The sequence below is a fragment of the Rhinopithecus roxellana genome, chromosome 19 (assembly GCF_007565055.1).
Source record: "Rhinopithecus roxellana isolate Shanxi Qingling chromosome 19, ASM756505v1, whole genome shotgun sequence".
Lineage (NCBI taxonomy): Eukaryota > Metazoa > Chordata > Mammalia > Primates > Cercopithecidae > Rhinopithecus > Rhinopithecus roxellana.
Genome location: NC_044567.1, coordinates 53,075,744 through 53,092,660, shown reverse-complemented (window position 1 = coordinate 53,092,660; position 16,917 = coordinate 53,075,744). Strand labels below are relative to the sequence as shown.

The window sequence follows — 16,917 nt, the reverse complement described above, 5'->3', positions numbered from 1 at the left end:
GTCCCTCGTGCTGGAGTGTAATGGCATGAACACGGCTCACCACAGCCTCCGTGCTCAAGTGATCTTCACACCTCAGCCTCCCAAATAGCTGGGACCACAGGTGCACACCACCATGCCCAGCTAATTTTTAATTTTTTTTGTAGAAACAGGGTCTCACCACGTCACCCAGGCTGGTCTTGAACCACAGGCCCCAGCAAGGCTGCCACCTCAGCCTCCCAAAGCATTGGGATTACAGCCATGTGCTACTGAACCCAGTGGTTAAAGCTTTAAAAGTCTCGTCTGACCTATTAGACTTTTCAGGAGCTTTATTATATTAATATGTGCTTTGAAAGGGGGGTGGGTGGGGGCGCCAAGGACAGCAGAAAAGGAAACACCTATTAGGATTACATCTTTAAGTCAAGTGTTCCAAAGAACTCAGAAACTCTGAATCTATTGCCATGCACAATTTTGGGCAAAAGAATTCAAACAGAAGATGACTAAGAAATCAAGGGATATAATTTTAAATTCCTCACAGAGAAGCCAAATATACTTAAGAGTTATGGCAAATTTTAACTCACACCAGACATGTTCAAAATTCAGCATGCCTTCTGAAGCCCAACATGAATTTATCAATCTTTTTTTTTTTTGTTTTCTTTTGAGACAGAGTCTCGCTCTGTCACCCAGGCTGGAGTGCAGTGGTGAGATCTCAGCTCACTGCAAGCTCTGCCTCCCCGGTTCACACCATTCTCCTGCCTCAGCCTCCCAAGTAGCTGGGACTACAGGCGCCCGCCACCATGCACCACCATGCCTGGCTAATATTTTGTATTTTTAGTAGAGATGGGGTATCATCCTGTTAGCCAGGATGGTCTCGATCTCCTGACCTCGTGATCCGCCCGTCTTGGCCTCCCAAAGTGCTGGGATTACAGGCTTGAGCCACCGCGCCCGGCCAGAATTTATGTTTCAATATTAATTGAAATTATATCAATTGCACCGGTCATTTGCCTCAAATTTTCTCATAATTATGCCTGCTTTTTAACCTAAAAATCTGGAGATGGTTTACCACCAAAGAACTTGAGTGTCTTATTCCATTTATTAATATTTCTAGGCCGGGCGCGGTGGCTCAAGCCTGTAATCCCAGCACTTTGGGAGGCCGAGACGGGCGGATCATGAGGTCAGGAGATCGAGACCATCCTGGCTAATACGGTGAAACCCCGTCTCTACTAAAAAATACAAAAACTAGCCGGGCGACGAGGCGGGCGCCTGTAGTCCCAGCTACTCGGGAGGCTGAGACAGGAGAATGGCGTGAACCCGGGAGGCGGAGCTTGCAGTGAGCTGAGAGCCGGCCACTGCACTCCAGCCTGGGCAGCAGAGCAAGACTCCGTCTCAAAAAAAAAAAAAAAGAATATTTCTAAAACTAGAGTGAAGTATTTAATTTTCCATATGGCTACAAAACCTAATCTTCTAAAAAGATCTTTAAAAATATATAAAACAGACCAATGCGCTCCCAAACAGAAGCCACTTTTTGATGTTAATGACAAAAATAAAAGTAATTCTTCAATCACAGGCAAGTATTTCAATGATCTGAAGTGTTTCAATGATCTCGTAAGTGAAAACAGCCAATACCAATGAAATTTTCCCCATTACCCTTCACAAAAAAATGCTTCCAAAAGTTCCAAATCGCCCTACACAGTCACCCAGTGTACTCCTGACCCGTCACCAATCCACTGACTTCTTCTCCCGCACTGGGGCCGTGCTGCTCCTCCTCTTCTGCCATGAGATTGGTGAGCAGCTCTAACACCAACTTCCTTTCTGAGCTCTCTGTGAGAACTCACTCTCCTAACTCTCCTGCGTGTTACCAAGCCAGTCTGTCTCTTCCTCCTGTCCCCTAAATGTGCAGTTTCCAAGCTGTTGTCCTTGACTCTGGTAAGTACTGCTCTCTCTACACCAAACAGATCTTCATCTCTACTCTGGAGACTTGCAATGTCACCAGCAGCCCTACTTCTAACACCCAAAATTGAGTCATGGTCTGCTTCTAATCCCACTGAAGCCTTTTTTTGTTTTTTGGAGACAGAGTCGCCCTCTGTCACTCGGGCTGGAGTGCAGTGGTGCAATCTCCGTCTCCCAGGTTGAATTGATTCTCCTGCCTCAGCCTCCCGAGTAGCTGGGATTACAGTCGCGCACCACCACACCAGCTAACTTTTTTCTATTTTTAGTAGAAAGCGGTTTTGCCATGTTGGTCTCAAACTCCCACCCACCCACCTCGGCCTCCAAAAGTGCTGGGATTACAGGCATGAGCCACTGCCCCTGGCCTCCACTGAAGTTTTTAATGTGGTTTAACCTTACTTTATTTTATGCTTGGTCTACCTGACTAGACAAACAGCTCTTTACAGGCCAGTATAATGTATCTGTCGCATTCTATGTGTTCCCTCCTTCCCCAAGAGGACAGTGCCTTTGCAAATGTGTGAGAAATTACTATGGATTCATGCCCCACATCTGCAACTAGGTAAGGCAGGCAGCCTTCTACCTTACTGTGCTGAGTTACACAATACATAGTACTTACTCTGGGTCAGTTCCCTAGGAAACGGATTCTGAGGCAGAGATTTGAGGTTTGTCAGGAGGTGCTCTCAAAAACAAGAGTGAGGGATGCAAGCTTAGACAAAGGGAGAAGATAAACTAATTCAAGGTAGTTGAAACACAGGCCTCAGTTAATACTATGTTAGAATGACCTTCCCGAGAATTCCCAAACAAGACAAAAGAGCCACTTGACCAGGCCTCTGTACCAACCCAACTCCACCCACCTAATCCACTAGTCACCGAATGCAGCTCAGCACCAGGGATTCCAGAAGCTTGGGAACGACTGCTTCCCTCATGGCAGTCTGCCGACACCGGGCTCACCCTCTCTCACCTGCTCCCTCTGATGAAGCCAACTGCCATGTTGTGAACTGACTTACAGAGAGGCCTGCAGGAGACAGAACTGAGGGAGAACTCTAGCCAACAGGCAGTGAGGAGGAACTCAGTCGTGCTTGGAAGCAGATGCACCCCAGTTGAGTCAACACCTTGACCACAGCCTTGTGAGGGACCTGGAGTCAACCAAGTCACACCCAGATCCCATGGCCATCGAAATCATGAGATAATAAATGTTGTTTCAAGCCACTACGTTTTAGTAATTTGTTAGGTAGCAATAAAGAACGAATACAGTCCCTCTAGCCTTAATGCAGAGCAGAGCCCTCCTTTCCAGTGGTATACAGTAGCCATGGTGCTGATCTGTGCCAAGGGGAGGATTTGTTTCCTTTTCCTCTCTATTCTTCCTACCCCACAGCTGAATTAGAACATAAGGTATAAGAAACTAATAATCTCTATATAGGGTGAGGTGTAAACACTAACAAAATGTGAGATAAAGCCTGGGCCAAGCAGCATCCACAGTAATCCATGCATTTTGAGAAAATATGTGTGGCTCATGGACTTGAATGTAGATAAATATGTATTTTTTTTTTTTTTTTTTTTTTTGAGACGGAGTCTCGCTCTGTCGCCCAGGCTGGAGTGCAGTGGCCGGTTCTCAGCTCCCTGCAAGCTCCGCCTCCCGCGTTCACGCCATTCTCCTGCCTCAGCCTCCCGAGTAGCTGGGACTACAGGCGCCCGCCACCTCGCCCGGCTAGTTTTTTTGTATTTTTCAGTAGAGACGGGGTTTCACCGTGTTAGCCAGGATGGTCTCGATCTCCTGACCTCGTGATCCGCCCGCCTCGGCCTCCCAAAGTGCTGGGATGACAGGCTTGAGCCACCGCGCCCGGCCAGATGTATTTTCAAACAATCTTAAATTGCTTTCATTTTCAGTTCAGCCCAGACAGACTATACATTTTTCAAGTGTTTATACTGAGTTTGCGTTCACATCTATGCCCCATCGCGTGACTGAAAACACAAAAAGTACTCAGAAAGTGCACGGTGACAAAGCTGTGAGAAAAGCCAGCCTCCGACAAGAGACAGGTGAGGCTGCTGACTATTCAGTCTACAAAGCCGGACTTGGGGAAACAAGTATCTTTATACTTTTTTTTTTTTGAGACGGAGTCTCAGTCTCTTGGCTCACTGCCTCTGCCTACTGCAACCTCCGCCTCCGGGATTCAAGTGATTCTCCTGCCTCAGCCTCCCAAGTAGCTGGGATTACAGGCACCCGCCACCACGCACCATGTTGGCCAGGCTGGTCTTGCTCCTGACCTCAAGTGATCCACCCATCTTGGCCTCCCAAAGTGCTGGGATTACATGCATGCGCCACCGTGCCCGGCCTAAGGAAACAGGTTTCCATGGTATAAAGCCTAAATACAAAAAAATCGTGAAATGACAATGACATTTAAAAATTAGGTGCACATCTCAATAAAAAGAAGACAAACTCATTTATTTAAGCATTTGATATAGCAGGGTTGCCCAATCCTTTGGCTTCCCTGAACCACACTGGAAGACAAATTGTCTGGGGCCACACAAAATACACTGACACTAATCTTAGCTGATGAACTTAAAAAGGAAAAAAGAAAAAGAAATCTTAATGTTTTAAGAAATTTTACGAATTTGTGCTGGGCTGCATTCAAAGCTGTCCTGGGATACATGTGGCCCACAGGCTGCAGGCTGGACAAGCTAGCGTACTATACTCTGAGTATAACCCATTGTTAGAACACACAAGTGAAGTCACAGATTTTGGTGTGATGTATATTTAATCCAATTTTTATTTTTTATTTTTTATTTTATTTTATTTTATTTTTGAGATGGAGTCTGGCTGTCACCCAGGCTGGAGTGCAGTGCCGGATCTCAGCTCACTGCAAGCTCCGCCTCCCAGGTTCACGCCATTCTCCTGCCTAAGCCTCCCGAGTAGCTGGGACTACAGGCGCCCGCCACCTCGCCCGGCTAGTTTTTTTGTATTTTTCAGTAGAGACGGGGTTTCACTGTGTTAGCCAGGATGGTCTCGATCTCCTGACCTCGTGATCCGCCCGTCTCGGCCTCCCAAAGTGCTGGGATTACAGGCTTGAGCCACCACGCCCGGCCTTAATCCAATTTTTAAATGATTACACTTTTAGTTCAACTAACGATTGGTTTAGGTACTTAATGAGGATTTACTTCCCTAGCAGATTTTAAAAAGATAGTGAAAATAGGAATAATTTTTAGACTGCATGGTATATCTCATAGTAAAGGGGAGCACTTCTGGTTATAATAAGAAGATCTAAAAGCACATCTAAATTTTTTCTAGAAACCAGAGACATCAAACATGAAAACAGGATAAATGGTGGATAGACTTTAGCTTTACTTCTGACTTAAACCTTCACATTTGATACATTTAATCACAAAAATAATAAATTAAAATTAAGATAAGCCAACCGTTGAAAAAGACAAGTGCCCATGGCCAGGCACTGTGGCTCACGCCTGTAATCCCAGCACTTTGGGAGGCCGAGGCAGGTGGATCACTTGAAGACAGGAGTTCAAGACACCAACATGGTGAAACCCATCTCTACTAAAAAATATACAATAAGCCAGGAGTGGTAGTATACACCTGTAATCCCAGCTACTTGGGAAGCTGAGGCAGGATAATTGCTTGCACCTGGGAGGTGGAGGTTGCAGTGAGCCGGGATCACGCCGTTGCACTCCAGCCTGGGCAATGAGAGCAAAACTCCATCTCAAAAAAAAAAAAAAAAAAAAAAAAAAAAAGCCCAAAACAGATCAATACACACTGGTTGATGTGTTGGAAATCTGATTTTGTAACATAACAAGCACTGTGTACCAGTGGTGAAAGCAAGGACTTGTCAATAAATGGTATAGTCAACAGTTATACATCAGGGGAAAAGTGGGGTGAATGTTCAACCTCTACCTCATACCATACACAAAAATCAGTTTCAGTGGATTCAACCCAAATATGAAAGGCAAAACAGATTTTTGGTGGTTAAAAAAAGAGCAGGCTTTCTAGCTAAGAAACGAAAAGTAAAATCCATAAAGGAAAAGACTAATAAGTTCACCTGCATTAAAATTAAGAACCTCAGGCCGGGTGCGGTGGTTCATGCCTGTAATCCCAGCACTTTGGGAGGCTGAGGCACGAGAATTGCATGAACCCAGGAGGCGGAGGCTGTAGTGAGCTGAGACTGAACCACTGCGCTCCAGCCTGAGCGACAGAGTGAAACTCTGCCCAAAAAAAAAAAAAAATTATATATATATATATATATATATATATATATATATATATATGAACCTCAGTTTGTCCAAAGGATACCATAAAGAAAATAGAAGAACAAGTATACAAATCAACAAACGAAAAAAGTAGTCTAAAAACCTGAACATGCATTTCGCAGAGAAAACCTCAATGGTCAAACACATGAAACGATATGCAATTTCATTGGTAACTAGGGCAATGCATACTAAGTCCACAATATCCAGATTGAGAGGGTTCAAGCAATTATCTTGCTTCAGCCTCCCAAGTAGCTGGGACTATAGGAGTGTACCGCTATGCCTTGGTAACTTTTGTATTTTTTGGTAGAGACGGGGTTTCAACCACATGGACCAGGCTGGTCTTGAACTCCTGATGTCAAGTAATCTGCCCACTGAGATGAGATCCCAAAATACTGGGATTACAGGCATGAGCCAAGTCAGATTGATAATCTTTCAGATGTCTGATAATCTCAAATATTATTGAGTATATGAAGCAAAGGGAATCTTTCTTTTTTTTTCTTTTTCTTTTGGGACAGAGTCTTGCTCTGTCACCCAGGCTGGAAGGCAGTGGTGCAATCTTGGCTCACTGCAACCTCTACCTCCTAGGTTCAAGCGATTCTCTAGCCTTAGCCTCCCGAGTAGCTGGCATTACAGGTGCAAGCCACCGTGCCCAGCTAATTTTTGTATTTTTTAGTAGAGATGGGAATTCGCCATGTTGGCCAGGCTGATCTCGAACCCCTGACCTCAGGTGATCTGTCCACCTCCCAGAGTGCTGGGTTACAGGTGTGAGCCACCGTGCCCGGCCAGGAATCTTTTTTTTTTGGGGGGGGGGAACGGAGTTTTGCTCTCGTTGCCCAGGCTGGAATGCAGTGGCCCGATCTCAGCTCACTGCAACCTCTGCCTCCCAGGTTCAAGCGATTCTCCTGCCTCAGCCTCCTGAGTAACTGGGACAACAAGCGCCTGCCACCGAACCTGGCTAATTTTTTATATTTTTAGAAGAGGCAGGGTTTCACCATATTGGCCAGGTTGGTCTTGAACTCCTGACCTTGTGATCCATCTGCTTCAGCCTCCCAAAGTGCTGGGATTACAGGCATGAGCCACTGCACCCGGCCGCAAAGGGAACATTTATCCTTGCCAATGGGACTATGTAAAGAAGGAACACTTTAGAAAATAATTTGGCATTATCTAGTCAAAATGACATACGTGTACCCTTGATTTAACAATTCCACCCCTAAGTATATACCCTAGAGAAACTCTTAACAGTACATGCAAATCAGGAAACAAGGAGAGCCACTCTCTATCACAGAAAAAGAAAAAACACCCCTACACCAATTCAGAAAATAACTGCAATGGCAGTAAGGAGTAGAGCGGTAATTTACCAAATGAAACAGCACACTCGTGAAATATACCTATTTGCAACAACACAGATCAACCTGAAGAATGATGAGCAATAAAAGTAACAGAAGAATACATTCATTATCATTCCACATATCAACAGTTCAAAATCATGAAATACATTGTTTAAAAATGCAAATTTGGTAAAATTATGAAGAAAAGCAATAGTAAACCCAGAATTAGGAATCTGAGAAAGAGAGAGAAGAAAGCAGTGGCCTGTAGGGGACAGAAGATAATGGTAATGTTCGTTTTCTTAAAATAGGTAGATTCAAGATGTATCATGAAGTGTGATTTTTTTGGACACTGTATTTGTTTCTCCCTTAACCCTCACAAATCAACAGGTCTTTTATTGCATAATTTAAATGTCACAAATATGTCTTATGAATCATCTGGCATCTTGTTTCTGTAGCTGGACAACTCTTAGACGTTATTCACAAACCTGCAGAACTATTCCTTTTTCAGAGACACAGATACTAAATAAATATTTTCTGCTATGTTTTTAACTGTTGCAGCTTGCTGAATCAGAGCAGCTGAATTTGAAACAAGCTCGATGTTGTAACCTTTGGTGCTCTAAGCCTTCAGAAAACTTCTATAGTAACAAACTATAGAAATGACCCCCGAAAGGATAGTCTTCATTTCAGTTTCTATCATTTCAATATTTAATTTTTTAAAAGAAGAGACCAAATAACCCACATGTGGGCAATTAATCTATATTATTTCCTCTTCTAAGGTAGATGGGTGCCTTCTATCTTTGACTCCTTTCTAGACCTAACATAAATCTATAGACAGATGTTATACAATGAAAGGGAAGTTTTTACTACTGGCCCTATCTGTAAAGACCAAGGAGATAGAAGACCAACTTTTTTTTGTTTTTTGCTGTTTTTTGAGATAGAGTCTTGCTCTGTTGTCCAGGCTGGAGTGCTATGGCATGATGTTGGCTCACTGCAAGCTTCACCTCCCAGATTCAAGTGATTCTCCTCCCTCAGCCTCCTGAGTAGCTGGGATTACAGGTGCACGCCACCATGCCCAGCTAATTTTTGTATTTTTAGTAGAGGCAGGGTTTCACCATGTTGTCCAGGCTAGTCTCGAACTCCTGACTTCAGGTGTTCCACCCACCTCGGCTTCTCAAAGTGCTGGGATTACAGGTGTGAGCCACTGCGCCCGGCCAGAAGACCAACCTTAAAGGAATAGATAGATGGCTAATAGTCTTGCCTATACCCTACATAATACAGTATATGAAGATATAAGAGGCCGGGAATGGTGGCTCATGCCTATAATCCCAGCACTTTGGGAGGCCGAGGCGGGTGGATCAGGAGGTCAGGAGATGGAGATCATCCTGGCTAACACTGTGAAAAGTCCATCTTTACTAAAAATACAAAAAATTAGCCAGGCGAGGTAGCAGGTGCTGTAGTCCCAGCTACTGGGGAGGCTGAGGCAGGAGAATGGCGTGAGCCCGGGGGCAGAGCTTGCAGTGAGCCGAGATCGCGCCACTGTACTCCAGCCTGGGCAACAGAGCGAGACTCATCTCAAAAACAAAAAAAGATATAAGAAACATTAGTGCCCAAGTGATCAGGATGCTAGATCAAAAAGTCAAACAAAGAAACTACACTGAAATAAGAACCTTATTATTAGAAACTTTACCATCAGTGAAAAGAAATAGGCCATCAGCATACCAACCATATGAAAGCAGAATATCTAGTCAAAAACAGTTGATGTCTTAGGAGAAAAGCAAGCAGATTATACAGTAGTTTTAAGAACCAGACTACTGGATAATACCATTAAAAAATGAAGTCCATGAAAACATGTAATTCAAATACCCAAATCACACAATTTCCAAAAACTAATATGATACAAAAAACCAAAAGTATGATATTTAAAATAAACTTACCCTGAAATAAGTGAAGTTACTAGCTGCTAAATAAATGTCACTCAAAAGCAGTCTCTTGGCTTTTTCTTACACAGCGGGCAACTTTTCTTTTAAATTCTCCATTTCTATCTTCCCTCCATTCTTTCTGTAGATTAAAAAAGCAGTATCAAGTGATTTCATGCAAACTCCTCTTTATAATCTTAAATATTTATTTTAATTTTGAATGTAATCCCTTGGTGACTTATCCACTTCAAAAATATTATAAAGCTGATAAGGTAGAAAGCAGTTAGACATACTTTTGCAAGACACTACCAGGATATACAGGCAGAAATCTCCTATGCAAATTCCCTCTACATTAAAAATTATCTTTAAAAAAGAAAAAGGTCACAAAAGAACGTTTATAGTTTTGTATTACACTGAAAAAGAAAGTTAAAATACACAAATAAGACATTCAGGCCAGGTGCCGTGGCTCATGGCTATAATCCCAGCACGTTGCGAGGCTGAGGTGGGTGAATCATGAAGTCCGGAGTTTGAGATCAGCCTGACCAATATGCTGAAAGTAAAAGTACAAAAATTAGCCAGGCGTGGTGGCCCATGCCTGTAATCCTAGCTACTCAGGAGGCTGAGGCAGGAAAATCACCTGAACCGGGGAGGCGGAGGTTGCTGTGACCTGAGATGGCGCCACTGCATGGCAGCCTGGGCGACAGAGCAAGATTCTGTCTCAAAAAAAAAAAAGAAAGAAGAAAAGAAAGAAAAGAAGAAAGGAAAGGAAAGGGAAAGGGAAAGGGAAAGGGAAAGGGAAAGGAAAGGGAAAGGGAAAGGGAAAGGGAAGGAAGAAAGAAAAGACATTCAGTTGCTAATCTGAAGGATTACCAACTCTCCCTATTGGAAACTACCAGAATATAAACATAAACGTGTCTGCAACGTAAGGTAGGTAAGTGGGATGCATCATATTGAGATGATACTAAGTACCATTTCTAGTGTAGAGAAAAACAGATGACAATTATCACTGTCACTGCCTGACATGCAAAAATGGAAGAGAACAGTGGGGTAATGAGGGGAGGGGAAGAGAAGGGAAGGAGAGAGAGAGAGCAAGAGAGAGAGGAGTTGGGGGAGAGTGAAAACAAAGGGAAAAGGGTCTATTAAACAGAGGCCTAAAGAAGCTAAAATTTGGAAATGGCGTATCTGAGAAGAGCCTGAATAAAAAGTGGGGCTGAGGCCGTGCATGGTGGCTCACACCTATAATCTCAGCACTTTGGGAGGCCGAGGCAGGACCTCAGGATCACCTGAGATCAGGATTTCAACACCAGCCTGGCCACCATGATGAAACCCATCTCAACTAAAAGATACAAAAATCAGCTGGACATGGTGGCGCACACCTGGAGTCCCAGCTACTTGGGAAGCTGAGGCGGGAGAATCGCTTGAACCTGAGAGCCAATATCCCACCACTGCACTCCAGCCTGAGCGACAGAGCAAGACTCCGTCTCTCAAAAAAAAAAAAGAGGGACTGAAAATAGAGATTAACTGAAAGTCTGTATACTCAACATTTTCCCTCACCTACATCCAAAATGTTAACTTTCCCAAAATAATAATGATAATATATAAATTTTGTATAAATATACTGAAGAATACTATAATTAGAACTGCTAGGCTGGATGCAGTGGCTCAAGCCTGTAATCCCAGCACTTTGGGAGGCAGAGGCAAGTGGATCACCTGAAGTCAGGAGTTCAAGACCAGCCTGGCCAACATGGTGAAACCCCCATCTCTACTAAAAATACAAAAAAATTAGCCAGGCATGGTGGCACACGTCTACAATCCCTGTTACTCAGGAGGCTGAGGTGGGAGAATCGCTTGAACTCGGGAGGCAGAGGTTGCAGTGAGCCGAGATTGCGCCACTGCATTCCAGCCTGGGCGACAGAGTGAGACTCTGTCTCAGAAAAACCAAAAAATAAATAAAAGAACTGCTAGTGTGGGTATTGGTGCCAAAAACAATTACTCCTTCATTTTGGAATTTAAATGACACCTCTTCCTCCAACCCTTACTTTCAGTTTAGTATCTGCTTTGTCTTCCATATAGCCATATAACCATACAGCTTTGAATGACATAAATACCATTTCTTTTTTCCCCAGACTGTCACTTCTTTTTCTTTTTCTTTTTTTTTTTTTTTTTTTTGAGATAGGGTCTCACTCTGTTGCCTGGGCTGAAGTGTAGTGGTGATCATAGCTCACTGCAGGCTTGAACACCTGAGCTCATGCAATCAATCCCCCCACCTCAGCCTCTGGAGCGTCTAGGACTACATGTGCACATCACCACACCCAGCTAATTTTTGTACTTTGTGTAGACTGGGTTTCACCATGTCGCCCAGGCTGATCTCGAATTCCCGGCCTCAAGTAACTCAACTGCCTCGGCCTCCCAAAGTGCTGGGATTACAGGCATAAGCTACCACGTCCAGCCTCAAAACAATTTAAAAGGAAAATTTCCCAGGGCTGGTAGTCTTTAAAATTAAAGCAAATTTTAATTTGGCAAATTCAAAAGAGTTCACACAACTCTGTGAAATTTCCAAAGACCAACAATAAAGAAAAGAACCTAAAGACAATGGGGGAAAAAAAGAAAAGGGAAAAAAGAACAAGTCACCTAAAAATGGAAAAGAATCAACCTAGCATCAATTTTCACATCAGCAATAATAAATGGTAAAATATAAATTCTACGTAAATTTGATTTTCTCCCTATAATATTAGAAACCAAGCATCAATCAAGTATAAGGGAAGAATAAAAGCACCTTACATCATAAATAGACTAAGGATTTAACTGCCACATACCCTAAGACATTACTCTAGGATGAAGGAGAAAATCAACCAAGAAAAAAAGAAGAAATGGGATCCATGAAACAAAAGATTCAATTGAGAAGGGCAGTGAAGGGGTAATCTGAGCAAGTCAGCTAAGCAGCAGACTGAGAAAGTCAATCAAATCTGGGGCCAAAGCGGCCAGATCAGACATAAAGAGATCAAGACCATCCTGGCCAACATGGTGAAACTCCGTCTCTACTAAAAATACAAAAAATTAGCTGGGCATGATGGCACGTGCCTGTAGTCGCAATTACTCAGGAGGCTGAGGCAGGAGGATTGCTTGAACTTGGGAGGTAGAGGTTGCAGTGAGTTGAGATTGTGCCACTGCACTCTAGCCTGGCGACAGAGTGAGACTACATCTTTTTTTTTTTTTTTTTTTTTGAGACGGAGTCTCGCTCTGTCACCCAGGCTGGAGTGCAGTGGCCGGTTCTCAGCTCACCGCAAGCTCCGCCTCCCGGGTTCACGCCATTCTCCTGCCTCAGCCTCCCGAGTAGCTGGGACTACAGGCGCCCACCACCTCGCCCGGCTAGTTTTTTGTATTTTTAGTAGAGACGGGGTTTCACCATGTTAGCCAGGATGGTCTTGATCTCCTGACCTCGTGATCCGCCCATCTCGGCCTCCCAAAGTGCTGGGATTACAGGCTTGAGCCACCGCACCCGGCCTGAGATTGCATCTTAAAAAAAAAAAAAAAAAATGGAGCCAAAGAATAAAGGGATCCAGGAAAGAGGTGGCTAAGAAAAATGGGGGTTTCCTGGAATATGTACTGCTGATTGAGAGGTCAGAAAAACAATACTATGAAAACATGATCAAAGGTGTAGTATGCAAGAAGAAAAAGCAAGTAAGAGCCGTAAACTGGGCCAGGTGTGGTGGCTCACGTCTGTAATCCCAGCACTTTGGGAAGCCGAGGTGGGTGAACCACCTGAGGTCAGGAGTTTGAGACCAGCCTGGCCAACATGGCAAAACCCTGTCTCTACCAAAAATACAAAAATTAGCCAGACGTGGTGGCACGCGTCTGTAATCCCAGCTACTCAGGAGGCTGAGGCAAGAGACTCACTTGAACCTGGGAGGTGGAGGTTGCAGTGAGCTGAGATTGTGCCACTGCACTCTAGCCTGAGTAAGAGTGAGACTCTGTCTCAAAAAAAGAATAGTAAACTGTTTATAAGTTATGGTTTTTGGTTTTAATATGAGACAACTAACTAGTTAAATCAGAAGGAAGAATCAGTGGGTTTCAAGAAAAAAATAGGAATAGATTTTGCACAATTTGTGGTGTTCGGACTAGAACTCATGTTTGCATATTTCAACTTCACATTAAGGCCTATTTCAACACATAGGAAAATGTTTAGCATCAAGAGAATAACTTTACTTTGGCAGTACATTTGGCTTTTTTTTGGATTCAGCTATTTTGAGGGTAAATAAACATTTTTGCATAGTCATGGTCTTGGTTATTGGCTATTAATTTACTCTTCTTTAAGATAAAAGAGCCAGGGCAGGGGCCGGTGGCTCGTGCCTGTAATTCCAGCACTTTGGGAGGCCGAGGTGGGCAGATCACGAGGTCAGGACATCGAGACCATCCTGGGTAACATGGTGAAACCCTGTATCTACTAAAAATACAAAAAATTAGCCGGTGGTAGTGGTGGGCACCTGTAGTCCCAGCTACTCGGGAGGCTGAGGCAGGAGAATGGTGTGAACCTGGGAAGTGGATGTTGCAGTGAGCCGAGATCGCGCCACTGCACTCCAGCCTGGGCAACAGAGTGAGACTCTGTCACAAAAAAAAAAAAAAAGAAGGGCTGGACGTGGTGGCTCACACCTGTAATCACACCACCTTGGAAGGCTGAGGTGGGCAGATCACTTGAAGTCAGGAGCCCGAGACCAGCCTGGCCAACATGGTGAAACCCCATCTCTACTAAAAACACACAAAAAAATTTCTGGGCGTGGTTCCACACATCTGTAATACCAGCTACTTGGGAGGCTAAGGCAGGAGAATCGCTTTAACACGGAAGGCAGAGGTTGTGGTTGCAGTGAGGTGAGATCACGCCACTGCACTCCAGCCTGGGCGACAGAGCAAGACTCTGTTTAAAAAATAAATACATACGTAAAATAAAAAAGGCAACTTGTCAGCTCTGATTTTTTTTTTTTTTTTTTTGAGACAGAGTCTCACACTGTCACTCTGGCTAGAGTGCAGTGGTGCAATCTCGGCTCACTGCAAACTCCACCTCCCAGGTTCAAGCAATTTTCCGTGCCTCAGCCTCCCAAGTAGTTGGGATTACAGGCGTGTGCCACCAGGTCTGGCAAATTTTTTTGTATTTTTAGTAAAGACGGGGGTTTCACTATGGCCAGGCTGATTTCAAACTCCTGACCTTGTGATCTGCCCGCCTCAGCCTCCCAAAGGGCTGGGATTACAGGTGTGAGGCGCCGCGCCCAGCCAACTCTGATCTTATTATTAAAATTGCTGATAGTTGAGCATGAACCAAATAAACATTCATCAGTTCTCTCTCAAAATGATTCCCTAGGATTTCTTTTAATGCAGCTATCACCCCTTCTCCCTTATCATCTCTTACATTGTTTAGACTAATACATGATTAAATAGAAAGATAGTTTTCTGCAGTTTTTAGTTCAATTCTATTATTAATTTCAGTCATAGCTTTCAAAGGGAGTTATCTATAGTGTCTTAGTCTATATATAAGATTCCACCCAAGTTATTATTAACCTAAGAAAAAAGGTAAATTTTATGCCCTGGCTTTGATATATAGTACTAACAAAGCTTCTCAGATTAAGAATGAAAGGCTTTTCAAAGAAGGAGAGAAGGCTAAGGAACTAGGAACGATTCTAGATTAAAGCAAACTAATAAAACTTGAATACAAACGTAACAGAGGTTCCTAGACTAGCCTCTGGATTTAAAAAGAAAAAAAGCTACGGGATAGGGGCGTGGCAGCTATAAAGAATACGGGACAATCCAATCCAATGTGAATATAGATTGTATATAGTACCACATCAATGACAGACTTGTACTGTGTAAGTCTGTAAGTAAGTCTGTCATATGGAAAGATAGCATTGTTCTTAGGGAACAGATCCTGAAACATTTTGGGGTGAAGGATTATGGTATCTATAAACTACTCTCAAACTGTTTAGAAAAAAGTGTTGCAAAATTTCTACAATTGGTGAATCTGGGTGAAAGGTATGGTGGTGGTGTTCATTTAACTAATACATTTTTTTCTAGAGATGTGAAACTTTTGAAAATTGAGAACTTGGGGATAATAACATGACCTTTAGACTAGGCATTAAATTGTCTTAGGTACGACAATCGCTTTTGTTTTTAGAGTCCAGGTCTCGCTCTGTCGCCCAGGCTGGCGTGCAGTGACATGATCTCGGCTCACTGCAACCTCCGCCTCCGGGGTTGAAGTGATTCTCCTGCCTCAGCCTCCCAAATAGCTGGGACTACAGGCGCCTGCTACCACACACGGCTAATTTTTTGTATTTTTAGCAGAGACGGGGTTTCACCATGTTAGCCAGGATGGTCTCAATCCCCTGACCTCATGATCCACCCGCCTCGGCCTCCCAAAGTGCTGGGATTACAGGCGTGAGCCACCATGCCCAGCCCCGATTCCTTACTCTTTATCTTTTGTGTTAACTACTGTAGGATTTTGCTCTGTGGTTACCAAGAGGCTTACAAAAAAATTTCATAGTTACGACAAGCCATTTTAAGCTGATAAAAATCTTGACTGCATTGAAAAACTACACTTCTTCTCTACCCATCCCCCCACCAATTCTAAATTGGGTGTCACAGTTTCCATCCTAATAACAACGTACAGTATTCTTGAAAACTGCGGAGAGGTAATGCGTGAGGTAATGTGTATGTGAATTAGTTCAATTAGTCACTCCACAACATATACATATTTCAAAACAACATGTATATTGTATACAATAAATATGCACTTTTGGCCAGGCATGGTGGCTCACACATGTCATCGGAACAATTTGGGAGGCCAAGGCTGGAGGACCACTTGGGCCCAGGAGTTTGAGGTTGCAGTGACCTATGATTGTGCCACTGCACTCCAGCCTAGGTGACAGAGAGAGACCCTGTCTCAAAAAAAAAAAATAAATATGTAAACAAATATATTTATATTTATTTTGTCAAAAATAAGAACTATGGAAAGAGATACATACACACACACATGCATGCACACATTCATGCATACTTACATACATACTAACTATAGTTCAAGTTTTATCACAAGGGAAAGTGAAGGGAAGACGTGTGACCGCCTTACCGCAGCATCAACATTAGCAGGTGAGTCTCCATTAGGGTCTGCCAGCATAGAAATGACACTAATCATGATGGTTTCCACTGTGTGGATAGGCAGCCAGCGTTCTTCTGGCTTTTCATAACCATACTTATCTTCCCCAGGCTCATGAAGAATAGAAATGCACACATCACCATTTTTATCAACTGCAAAATTCAAGAAGAGGCTTGTTTCATATATTGCTAATTTGGTTACACACAAAATTATCAATTACAAATGTGACCCTGATTCACACAGTACCTTTATCAAACATGACACATACACAGAAGTTAATGTCCAAAATGGAACGTGTTGACTTTTTTAGGAAGACTATAGTATAGATTTTACCAAATACACAGGATCCATCTGACAA

The 16,917-nt window shown here is 43.3% G+C and overlaps 1 protein-coding gene across 1 annotated transcript in view; it reads right to left on the bottom strand.

The window, feature by feature from the left end:
• Window positions 1-16,917, bottom strand: part of UBE2G1 (ubiquitin conjugating enzyme E2 G1) — a 104,543-nt gene that overhangs the window by 4,162 nt on the left and 83,464 nt on the right. The window contains exons 4-5 of the mRNA XM_010382186.2: window positions 16,533-16,711; window positions 9,440-9,563 (exon numbers count right to left, since the gene is read on the bottom strand). Of these exons, the coding sequence (XP_010380488.1) occupies window positions 9,477-9,563; window positions 16,533-16,711 (266 nt within the window). The 3' untranslated portion in view covers window positions 9,440-9,476. The remainder of the gene's footprint in view (window positions 1-9,439; window positions 9,564-16,532; window positions 16,712-16,917) is intronic.